Below are 13,019 nucleotides of genomic sequence, written 5' to 3'. Positions count from 1 at the left end.
TTTAAGTTCAAACTATTAAAAAACGAATAGACGTGTCTCATATTTTTTTATATTGTGCTATTCCAAATAGCAAAATTGGGATTCTAAAAGTATTGATATTGTAAAAGTCTAATACAGTGTAGTAGGGTGTCCGTTATGTCCCAAGTTGATTGATCCAACGTAAACAAGCTCTTAATTTTTAATTTAAACCGTGGCTGAATCATGATACTTTTCCAACTTAAATAACATGGGATTTTCTGACCTTTTGACATTTAATTTTTTATCCCTAAAGAACCTACAGCTTTGACATATTCTAATAAAAAAATTGTTGGTGAGTGATCTGTGTATTTAAAATTATTTTCTTCGTGATCCGATTTATACTTTATTAATAATATTAAATTGAATTTATAATAATAAACAATAAATAAACACGTATCATAGTTTTTTGTATTGTGCTATCCCAAATAGTAGAATTGGAATTCTAAAACTATTGAATTATACAAGGTGTTTCAAAAAACATGTGCGACCTCTCGTTGGGAGATTCCTGACGTAAAAATAAGATTTATATTTCTATTTTATATTTTCTATTTGTTAAAATCTTAATAATCTTTCGATTTGTTATAAATTTCTTACAAGTACTTTTAGTAATTCGAATGAAATTTTGAATTTAGAAGTTACTATTCGTGCTACATATTTTAATGCTAAAAAAGTGTCGATAAATTTATCAGGGACGTGCATATGAGTTATCACTGGAATATTTTTCAAAAAAAAACATGTGCGCCACTGACTTCTTTCTTTTTATAATCAAAAGAATGTAGGCCGTTTAATGCCAATTAAAAGTTATCTCTCCATATTTTGTGGAATTCGGCCTCCTTGATGAGATAAACGCAATTTTATTAATCACAATTAATAACATTAAAATAAAAATAAAATAAATAAATCATATATTTTAACTAATTGATTACGAAATATTATTACTATTACTTCAACCTACAGTAATTTCAAATAAAAAAGTGGTACTTAGGATAATTACAAAAAAAAACTAATTTTAATAAGTTTTAACATCCTGTAAGTTTTGTGTGTTTTTAGTGTACCTATTTAAAACATTTTCTACTATTTTAATGATATGTATATACTCGTAATACCTATGTATATTAATTTTTTTTTAAACCTACTAATAGACTTGGATCAAAGCAAATTAATAAAATTGCGTTTATCTCATCAAGGAGGCCGAAATCGACAAAATTGGTATTTTTTTTCAACAACAAGAAGAAGAGAGGCAACTTTTAATCGGCATTAAACTGCTTATTTCCCTAACTAGAAAAAAAGTCAGTGGCGCACATGCTTTTTTAGAAAAATATTTCAGTAATAACCCATATGCACGTCCCTGGTGGATATGTCGACACTTTTTTAGACTTAAAATAAGCCGCATTTATAGTAACTTTTACCCTCAAAATTTCATTCGAAACACTAAAAGTACTTGGAAGAAAATTATAATAAATCGGAAAAATATTAAGATTTTAACACCCTGTAGCTACGAAACAAAGCAGAATCGGACCTACGTTGATTTGAAAAATAAATCTTATTTTTAGGTGAGGAATCTCCCCACGAGAGATGGCACCGGTTTTTTGAATCACCCTGTAGAAGTTGCAGATGCCTGATACGCTATTGGCGGACCCTGTATTGATAAAATCGTCAGCAAAGTCTATACTAATCTTTGAATAAGAAGACTAAGGAAGGAGCATATCAAAAATCTTAAGTACACCGCGATGGGCCTCAAATATGGCCGACTTAAATTCCGGTTTATCAGTGTCGTTCTAATTTTATTTAAAAAATGTAAAACTATGATGTAGGGTAGACGTGGGGTAGACTCAATAATTTGTTGTCTTATTTTACGTTGTGAATAAATGTTGGTAATTATTAAAATTGTTATAAAAATATATAATTCTAATAAAAATAGATAAGTTATAATAAGTATTTATTAACACAAACATCCGATACGCTACTGAAGCAGGTAAGTCAAATTAACGTATCTAAATTCTTTGACATCTAATCTTTGACAAGTAAAAAATAAAAGCTAAAATGCAAGAAAAATATATAATTTAGTTAATTTAAGTGAATTTCATAAATGATCGGTTTACTACACGTATGTATATTATATAGTCACTTACTAGCGAAAAGTTGTTCCAATATTTCACTCAATTTTTGCCGAGATCTACTGCACGCTACACAACCAACTATTTTAGAGACTTTTTCGATAAATCGCGATAGTGTCACTGTTAATTTAAGTTCTGCCACAATTTCCATCTAGATTTACTACCTTTATACAACTATCAGTAATAAATAATAAATAACATAAAATAAGCTCCGTAAAGACTGACAAATCCACAAAATTTCAAATCAAATTCAAATGTGTCAAATGAATCGTCAAACAGAACTGTCAAGGATCCCCACCCTAGAGAGCTTTTATGGTGGCTTTTCCGCCCACCATGCATGAATACATGGATAGCATTATGCTCCTTCCTTAGTCTTCTTATTCAAAGATACTAATATATAAAATCCTTAAGTGACTGACATACTGATTAATCAGGATCCTGCTCAAACCACTCAACGTAAGAAGCTCAATTTTGGCATACAGGTTGATTCTAGGGTGTAGAGGTTCGATAAGAAGGGATTTTTCGAAATTCCAATTTCAAGAGGGTGAAACCACCCCTCAAATATTACAATATTTTTTATTTAAAAAACGGTCAAGTTTCCGAAAAAACGCTTAAACACTTATATTTTATTTTGTTTTTTTACATATTTTAAGATTTTTTAAAAATGTATACTGGGTGACTCACAAAATCTGGTCATTGATTAATCGCGAGCCTGCTTAAAGCGCTTGACGTAAAAAGCTGATTTTTGGTTGTAGAGGTTCGATAAGAAGGGATTTTTCTAAACTCGAATTCTAAGGGGGTGAAACTATCCCTCAAATATTAAAATATTTTTTATTTAAAAACCGGTGAGTTTTTCGGAAAAACACTTAAACACGTATATTTTATTTCGTTGTTTTACATATTTTAAGATTTTTTATAAATTTATACAGGGTGCTTCATAAAATATAACCATTGAGTAATCACGATTCTGCTCAAACTGCTTGACGTTTAAAGCTGATTTTTGGTAAACGGATTGACTGTGGGGTGTAGAGGTTCGATAAGGAGGGGTTTCTCCAATCTCAAATTCCAAGAGGGTGAAAACGCCCCTCAAATAATACAATATTTATTATTTAAAAAACGGTTAGTCTTTTGGGAAAACGCTTGGACAAGCATAATTTATTTGGTTCTTTACATGTTTTGAAATTTTTTAAAAAATCATACAGGGTGTTTCAAAAAGTTGGGTAATTTCTTAACCACGATTCTGCTGAAATTGCTTAACGTAAAAAGCTTATTTTTGGCAAACGGATTTTTTGAAAGTCAAATTCCAACGAGATGAAACTATCCCTCAAATATTACCATTGTTTTTTTTCATGCTAACATAAATGTGAGAAAATTTTATCCAGTTTGTATGTTAATGGAAATTCTTGCTTTGCTTTATCATCACCATTACAAACGATTAATTCGATGCGAACGAAGTCGCTGGTACACGCTAGTATAAATATAAAAACTCTAAAGTTTTTGACCGGACTATAACCAACTAAACAACTATCAAATTGAAAAATTTTGCGTGACAAAAAATATCAGAATATAATATCTAATAATCCATTTTGCTACTTGGAATTATTTTAATGGTATGTATATAATTTTGTCCTTGCAGTACCACCGGACATTCTAGACTACCCTACTAGTGCGGACATGGTGGCAAGAGAAGGTTCTAGCATAAGTCTCAGGTGTGCCGCCACTGGTTCTCCCGAACCTTCAGTGACGTGGAGACGTGAAGGAGGTGAACTAATACCCATTGGAAACGGATTAGAAGGTAATTTCAGTACTAGCTTAATATTGATTGTCCCGTTATGAGTCAAACGTTTTGCCCGACCGTCTTGCACGACCGTCTTCAACGACCAAAAAAACCCAAAAATTAAATATTCATATCAATGACTATAGCTCTCTCATTATTCGAGTAGCAAAAAATGTCAGTATTTTACCGTCGCATAAAGGTCATATAATTTAATTAATTTTTTTGAAACGAAAACATAACCAAATACTATACAGGGTGGCGCACCTCATTCGCCTCGGTTGATTATACGAAAACGGAAAGATGTGGAAACAAAATATTTTATGGGTATATGTAAAGAGGCAATGTGCATAATTTAAAATTATTTTCAAATGTACAGGGTGTGTCAGAACTAAGATCCATACCAAATTTATATTTTTCTTATGGAACACCCGGTATTTTATTTCTTTTTTGGATTCTTGGGCATAAAATAAGGCATTTATTATAAAGGTTTAATATGTTTAAATGCTTTAGGTTTTGAGATATTTAAAGATATTTGTAAAATCGCTATAAAACCATTATTATAACCAATTTATTTTCCAAGTTTTACATATTTAAATATGCATGCTATATAAAAAAAGTTTGTCAACACACTGTACATTACTTTTCAGATTTAATTTTTGTGTTGACTTTGAAGCCAGAGAAATAAACTTTACTAAAAAAATTGATTTCTTCCTTAAATGTATAAAGGGGTATCAAAAATTGCTAGTCTAATTTAAATATTTATTTTACATAAAAACTTCCTTATTTCAAATGCAACTCTATGTATTTTTTAAATTTTTTTTTAAAATAAGTCGAAGCAGATTTAAATGCTCTTTCAAACTATATTAGGGTTTCCTATACTTATCTGGCTCAGATTTTGAATAAAAGGCGATCTTTCAATAAAATGGCAATCAAGATGGCCGGTGTCGCCATGGCAACTTGTTAGTGACGGTTAGTAGCTGTTTTCAGAATCGACATTAGTTTATGGCCTTTATTGAAATTTATAACAGTTTTCTTTTATTTAATTTTCCTACAATAGTTTAATAAGTAAGTATTTATTATTTTATCAAGAAAAATAAACAAGTAGTTCTTTGATTTATATTACAATGACTTGTAGATATATTGGATTTTCTATAAAATAACCAATTAAGGCAAATTCATTTTCTTCACTTCCAAAGACAGGTTTCTGCCTAATAGGTTTTTCATATACCACACTATCAGCTCTGCGAAATAGGAAAGTAGTTTTTCAAAGGAACGCTTGTCAATAAAATTCCTATTATCTATCTATCTATCTATCTATCTATATTATCTATCTATCTTTGAGCATAAACCCTTGAAGCTAAGTAGCAAATAAAATCACTAGTAATGTTACTACTAGTAATCTCTTCCTTCCCCCAGCAGATACTGCTTCATTTTTTTGATAAAATAATAAATACTTACTTATTAACATTATTGTAGGTAAATTAAATAAAAATAACCTGTTATAAATTTAAGTAAAGTCCATAAACTAATGTCGATTTTGAAAATAGCTACTAAGTGTCACTAGAAAATTGCCATGGCGACACCAGCCATCTTGATTACAATTTTATTGAAAAATCGCTTTTTATTCAAAATCTGAGCCAGATAGGTATAGGAAACCTTAATATAGTTTGAAAGAGTATTTAAATCTGCTTCGACTTATTTAAAAAAATAAATAGTGTTGCATTTGAAATAACGAAGTTTTTATGTAAAATAAATATTTAAAATTGACCACCACTTTTTGATACCCCTGTATACGTTTAAGGAAGCAATCAAATTTTTTAGTAAAGTTTATTTCTCTGGCTTGAGGGTCAGCACAAAAATTAATTCTGAAAAGTAATGTACAGGGTGTTGACAAACTTTTTTATTATAGCATGCATATTTAAATATCTTTAAATATCTCAAAACCCAAAGCTTTTAAACATATTAAACCCTTATAATAAATACATTATTTTATGTCTAAGAATCCAAAAATGAAATAAAATACCGGGTGTTCCATAAGAAAAAATATAACTTTGGTATAGACCTTAGTTCTGACACACCCTGTATATTTCAAAATAAAATAAAATATTTGGTTTCTACATCTTTCCGTTCTCGTATAATCAACCGAGGCGAATGAGGTGCGCCATGCTGTATATATAAATATATAGTATATATTTTCTAATATATAAATATATTTTTTATTATCAAAGTTAATGATAGAAACAATTAAAAAAAAACTGAAAATATCAGAATACAGTTATGCAAAGAAGTGAATTTATTTAATTTAGTATACCTTACACCTTTGGGTAGAAAGATTTTTGATTATATAAATATATTTTTTTTAATGGTGTTGTTTAAAATTCGAGGAAAATAATTTTTGCAAATAGATTTGTGTGTATGGAAACGTTCTATTCTTTTTCTCTACATTCGTCTACAGATTTACCTCGCCAAAATTGTCATCGATTGTCATTCCCAGCCGTCTATGACGACCTTTTTTTCTATCATACGATATAATTTTCACCGCTAGAGACTCAAGTAGCCGAAATCTTCTCTCGTAACAATAAATATTAGTTTTAACGGAAGGCGATATTTTTGAAAATTGCGTGACCCAGATGCGGCGCGCGCGTTAAAATTACATTCTGTTTTTATTTATGACCCAGAATGAAGACGGTTACGGTCCTCTTTTTCTCCGGAGAGCCAAAATAATAAAAATACGACTCTGTTTGTGGCTCTGGAGAGGGACAGGGGGTTCCTATTGGAAGGGGGAATGGATTTTATTAGCTCCTAAGTTATGCAAAGAACGATTTTTATGTGTTTTTGCAAATAAACAAATGGATTTTATGATCAAGTATTCTCTATTTCTCTAAATTTGTTACTTCTCTTTTGTCCTTTTTTTGTGTCTCTTGTTCTGTCCTTTAGCAAACAAACTGGGCGATAATACACGTCTACGCAACTGATTAGTTGGTTAAATTAAAGGGGTCGTTCTAGGGACCATCGACCTACACTCAGATGCAAAGAAAACGCAACGGAGAAATTTTTGGTAAAATTCAGTGTTATATTTTGTTATTTTTAGCCCTATTTTCATGATTTTTTAGTAAGCTGTATATAGCAATTATATCAACTTTAATTTGTAAACGCAGTATTTGGCATTTAATTCTATTATTATTGGTCTTAGTATTTGGCATATTACATGATATTACACAGGGTTAATCAATGGGTTGTTTTTTTACCCTAACTTTAAAACACCCTGTGAAATAATTTCGTGTGTACATTTTCCTAAAATTTAATTTTACGGTCAGAACCATAGCTCCTGAGCATTTTTTTATTCATATCAATACATACTTTGGTTAAATTTTAAGAGCCAAATGAACTGATCACGATCAATTTGCAATTTTTTCAATTATCATTACTTTTTGATGTAATTTTTTAATATGACGAGATGGTTTTGGTTACTATTGTCGTAACGTCATATTACGTTGCGTTGGATATTCAATACTAAATTTAAAATAACGTTAAAGACTAACGCTTCAGTCCTGGTTTTAACAGAACTAACGATATTTAACAGAACTAATACTTTATATTGCCTCCCTTGGTTGCTATAACTGCCTGTATACGTCCATTCGTACTGTCACTGAGGCGGTATATACCATATTCCGTTATACATTCCCATTCTTCTTTAAGAACCAAGCGAAGTTCATTTAATGAAACTGGTACCGCTTCGCGACCTATAACCATCGTGCCAAGCATTTCCCAAACCTCGAACATGATGAAACTTCGGCAGCATATTCTGCAGATAAAAATAAGTAAAAAAGTTCCTATAAATGTATGTACTTAAATGCTTAGTTTCAGAGATACAGGGTGTAGATGTTTGATATTTATTTCGATTTTTTCCAAATAATATTTTGACATGAGAAATTTGATTTTGATGTCAATATGACTCCTACTTGTAGAGGGCGCAACCTACATAGTTTTTAACTCTTTCGAAGACTAATAACTTTTCGTCCGTACCGTATGTAACTACTGAGTAAAAACATACACATTTACGACGTTTTCTACGTAAAAAAGGTCTCTTGGTAAAAATCGCTAGGATTAATGGTTATCAGACTGAAATCATAAATTTGAAATGTTTCTGTGCCAACAGAAACTATTTTGTCATCATTTTTCCGAAGAAAAATTTATGATTACCTAATTTAAAAAAATGAAAATTTCCCAAATTTATTATTTCAGTCAAATAATTATCTACTCAACGTGTATATATTTTTTTTTCGATAATGGCATGTATTGACTATTTCCATTAACGATTTTTAGCAAGCGACATTTTTTACGTAAAAAATCACGGAAATGTACATATTTTCACTCAGTAGTTTTATACAGGTACGGACGAAAAGTTATTACTCTTCAAATCAGTTAAAACACATGTAGGTGGCACCCCCTACAAATCGGAATCATTTTGACATCAAAATCAAATTTCTCATGTTAAAAAACTCCCAGTCCCCAATTTTCATCCAAATATTGACATTACATCAGAAATTATTCGGAATAAATCGAAATAAATATGCGACTTCTACACCCTGTATCTCCGAAAGTAAGCATTTTAGGACATATATTTATACGAAGATTTTTACTTATTTTTTATCTGCAGAGTATGCTGCCGAAGTTTCCGGAATACAGTTCGGACCACCCTGTATAGTTCACAGTAATCATCGAAGCCGCCTTGTCATGTTGAAAAATAACTTCAAAAAGAAATGATAATTGAAAAAATTGCAAATTGTTGGTGGCAAGTTCATTTCGCTCTTAAAAATTAACCATGCCATGTATTGACATGATCCAAAAAACAAAATGCTCAGGAGACATGGTTCTGACCATAAAACTATATTTTAGAAAATTTTGCAGACGAAATTATTGCACAGGGTGATTTAAAGTTAGGGTAAAAAAACAACCCATTGATTAACCCTGTATAATATACCAAATACTAAAGTTTAGAAAAAAACTGAGTTTACGAATTAAAGTTACAGCTTGGAAAAAAAAATCATGAAAATAGGTTTAAAAATAACAAAAATATAACACTTTAAATTTGACCAAAAACTTCTCGGTTGCCTTTTTTTACATCGGTGTGTGTAAAGGATTAAATCAAGGAAAAAATTTGATTTCTTTCAGTCGAAAGTCCTGAGGAACATGTTACACCGTAATTGGGACTAGTTGAATAAGCTGAAAATGATGACGGATTTGTAGAATCAAAGTCTGTTAACCAAAATCAAATAAATTAGCAAGATATGTGGAAGCTACGAGCCAGATTTGGCCATAATACAAACAGTAACATTACCAAAACCAACAAGCAAGTTTTGATTTACGCGACAAATCAGCGGCCGCGCCGGGTCACGCGTGTGTTGGTTTCTTTCAGCGTGCCATGCTTCATGGCGGCCTCGGAGCCCTCTAATTTGCATAGGCGCTTAAGCGTTTATCCTTGACAATTCATTATTCGTGCGCTGCGGGCTCTAAATCAGCACCGTAATCCTACCGCGACCAATTTCGTTTAATGCGCCCAAAATGCATGGACGTATAGAGTAATGCTGCATAGAGCAGCACATATAGGAAACCAAGATTCAAGAATAGTATATTGTTTTATTAGGAGTAAAAATTATGAGGGTGGACCATTTTGGTTGTTTCTTTAGGATACCGTGAGAAGTATTCAAATTTTGATACTGCAGTCTCGGGTTCTTCTTTTGAAATAATCACAATGGCGCAAACGGGTCGGGGCTATCTTGATCGGTTTCGAAGCTACAAGAGGATTCTCAATATTTGTACTTTTTGAAGATGTTAGATAGTTTGTTTATTTCAGCAACCACGGAAAAATGAATTATACATTCTAAAGGCACTTTTCTGTGTAGAATGCTGTGGCGTAGTCAGACTTTTTTCGAAAAAAATATTTTTTTAGATATTAACTATACTTATGTTTTTTTTAAATATATATTTTGTATATTTGTATATATGTATATTTTTAAATTCCTGATTCAGCTTGGCAAAGGCTTCTCGAAAATATATAACAGTATTTATTTTCACTATTAACCTCAACATTTCAAATTTGTCTTAAAATATCCAGTTAGTAGTAGGCCGCGCCGAGTCCATTTAGAGTCCCGAGACCATTTATCAGAACATACCTTTCTCTGATGGATGCGTGACATTTCATTTCAACAGATTAAAGTGTGTGTATTTTAAATAATAAAAAAATGAATAAATTTGAAAATTTTTAAAAATATAATATGTTAGAATGTTATATTGAGTCTAACAAACATAAGCAAATGGACAGCTGATTTTTATTTGAGCGGTATCCTGAGCAACCAAACCCAGCCATTTTTAAAATGTTAGAAGCTTTGGTTAGAAGATACATTAGTCAATTTTGGATCTTTTCAAAAACCGCGTCCGAAAAATTATGAGAAAGAAGATAAAGAAAATCAATATATTAATGTCCTCGGAGCCGTAACACCAGATCCAACCACATCAAGTAGAGCTATTGAAAACGATGTCAGGGTTTGTCATACAAAAACATTGAATATTTTAAAGAAAAATATTATAGAGCAAGGAAAACCCAGCTTCTACATCCTGGAGACGCAGAACGCAGAATCGAGTTTTGTAATTGGTATTTGCGAATGTGTGAATGTGAAGAAAATGTATTGTTGTTTGATCAGATTATCTGGAGCGATGAGTCAAGAATTTCAAGTGATGGTATATTCAACTGGCATAATAATCATATTTGATGTGAAATCAGCAGATGAATATCCCAATCGACAAGTAAACAGGGTTCACAAAGACGATTTGGATTTAACGTATGGGTTACTTTACTGGGTAACAGAGTTCTTGCCTTTGTGTTTTTATTTTTTTATATTAACTGAGAAGCCCGATTGCAATATCCTGTTGAGTTTTTATTAAAATATGTTCTTTTGTTTCTCTCACACTCTTTTTTTTATTTACTTCGTATCGTTTGATTTTATTTAATTTCTAATACATGGATTAATTTGAAAGTAGATATTCATTTGTTTCCTTTAATACTTGGCATGACCTACCAAGAGGAAAATCGATATCTTTAAATAAATTGAAATTTTAAAGTTAATAGTAGAAACAAATATACAGATAGAATTTTAAGATAAATCCCTTCGACCAATTTGCTGTTTTTTCTTATTATTTCTAGATGTTTACGCATTTTTTCACTTGCCACAAGGGTGAACGATCAGGTTAGGTAGAGTGTACTTTCTTTTTGAACGGTGTAGTTAATCGGCACAACTGTCGGTACTGGGCTGAGGACAACCCCAGGGTTTTTCACGAGGTGCACACACAAAACCCTCAGAAATTGAAAGTGTGGGCTGGTATTTTTAGAAATTCTATTGTGAGTCCTTTTTTTCTTCCTGGAAATCTAACAGGTGATATGTACTTGGATTTACTGGAAAATACCATCGACCCAGCCCTAACTGACATCATAGATTACAATCCTGGATACGTTGAAGCAGAACTAATATTTCAACAAGACGGTGCACCTCCACATTACTCTCAAAATGTGCGTAATTATTTAAACAATAACTTTCCCGTTCGGTGGATAAGACGAAGGGGTGCAATTGAGTGGCCTCCCCGGTCACCCGACTTGACTCCTTTAGAATTTTTTCTATGGGGACACATAAAAAGTAAAGTGTATAGCACTCCACCCGCCTCATTAGAAGACCTGCGAAGACGAATTATTGATGTTTGTCGCGAAGTGACCCCGCAAGTTCTTCAGAATGTTCTAGAACAGATTCAAGATAATTTGTTTTACTGTATGGAGGTTGACGGGCAACATTTTCAGCATTTGCTTCATTAATAAGATAAGTTTTTTTTAATTAATTCAATTTATGCGTTTTTTGCAAAAAAATACTTTTCAAATTTCAATCTTTCATATTTTCAAAATGACTGAACCGATTTTTAAAATCGAAGTGGAGAAATATAGAGAATAGAAAGCCCTTTTCATTGAGACGCCACTTGACCCCCTTCCCATTTGAAAAAAGTTGGGGGATGACACTTAGAAGGTTGAAGATTTTGCAATCATTTTTGGGGCAAAAGTTGTCCCCCTCACAAACAAAATTGACGTGTTTTTGCATTTTTTGAAAAATAAAATACCCTGGCTGTTATGCCTTGCGGAAAGGAACTCCACAAGGTGGAGTAACCTCCCCTTTGCTGTGGAGCTTGGTGGTGGATGAACTACTAGATGAATTAACTTTAGCGGGAATACACTGCATTGGGTATGCAGATGACATAGTCATTATCGCTCGGGGGAAACATGAAGGCACCTTGTGTGATATTATCCAAAGAGGACTCCGTATCGCTGAGAGATGGTGTAGGACTGTCGGGCTGAGTATCAACTCAGACAAAACCGCGATAGTGCCATTCACCAGAAGGCGAAGTCTGAAAAACTTGAAAAGAATCCAACTAGATGGAAAGGAAATACTGCCAACACAAAAAGTTAAATACCTGGGAATAACCCTGGACAGTAAACTCCTGTGGAACAGGCATATTAAGAACACTACCAGCAAAGCCATAAAGGCTCTCATGATATGCAGAAGACTGGCCGGAAATAGATGGGGCTGCTCCCCTAACATTTTGCGCTGGATGTATACCATGATAGTAAGACCCATGATTACTTATGGAGCAGTTGCCTGGTACACAAAACTAGAGCAACGGACGGCAAGGCTAAACCTATGCAAAGTCCAGAGACTAGCATGTGTTTGCATCACAGGAGCCATGAGAACCTGTCCAACAGCAGCAATGGAGTTCATTCTAGATCTAACACCACTGCACATTGTCATTGGTAGATATGCCAATGCGACAATGACTAGACTGGTCACTAACGGAACTAGTACTGGGAGAATTGTCAAATCAGGGGCTTGGAATACCCTCAAAAAGGAAATACCACTCCTGCAACTCCCAGTGGACGATATGCCAAGAACGTACAACTTTGACAAACATGTAAATGTAGTATTGAGCAGTAAGAAGGATTGGAAGAGCGAAACGCTTGCCCAGCAGTTAAAAGACCATATCATTACTTGGTATACTGATGCTTCCAAACC

General features: G+C 32.6%; 1 protein-coding gene across 2 annotated transcripts in view; it reads left to right on the top strand.

The window, feature by feature from the left end:
• LOC115877443 (neurotrimin-like) overlaps positions 1–13,019 on the top strand; it is a 215,281-nt gene that overhangs the window by 126,817 nt on the left and 75,445 nt on the right. For both annotated transcript variants that reach the window (XM_030893597.1, XM_030893598.1), the window contains one exon: positions 3,772–3,930. In XM_030893597.1, the coding sequence (XP_030749457.1) occupies positions 3,772–3,930 (159 nt within the window). The remainder of the gene's footprint in view (positions 1–3,771; positions 3,931–13,019) is intronic.

The sequence above is a fragment of the Sitophilus oryzae genome, unplaced genomic scaffold (assembly GCF_002938485.1).
Source record: "Sitophilus oryzae breed Bouriz unplaced genomic scaffold, Soryzae_2.0 scaffold_1492_pilon_pilon, whole genome shotgun sequence".
Classification (NCBI taxonomy): domain Eukaryota; kingdom Metazoa; phylum Arthropoda; class Insecta; order Coleoptera; family Curculionidae; genus Sitophilus; species Sitophilus oryzae.
This window is presented reverse-complemented; position numbering and strand designations above follow the sequence as displayed.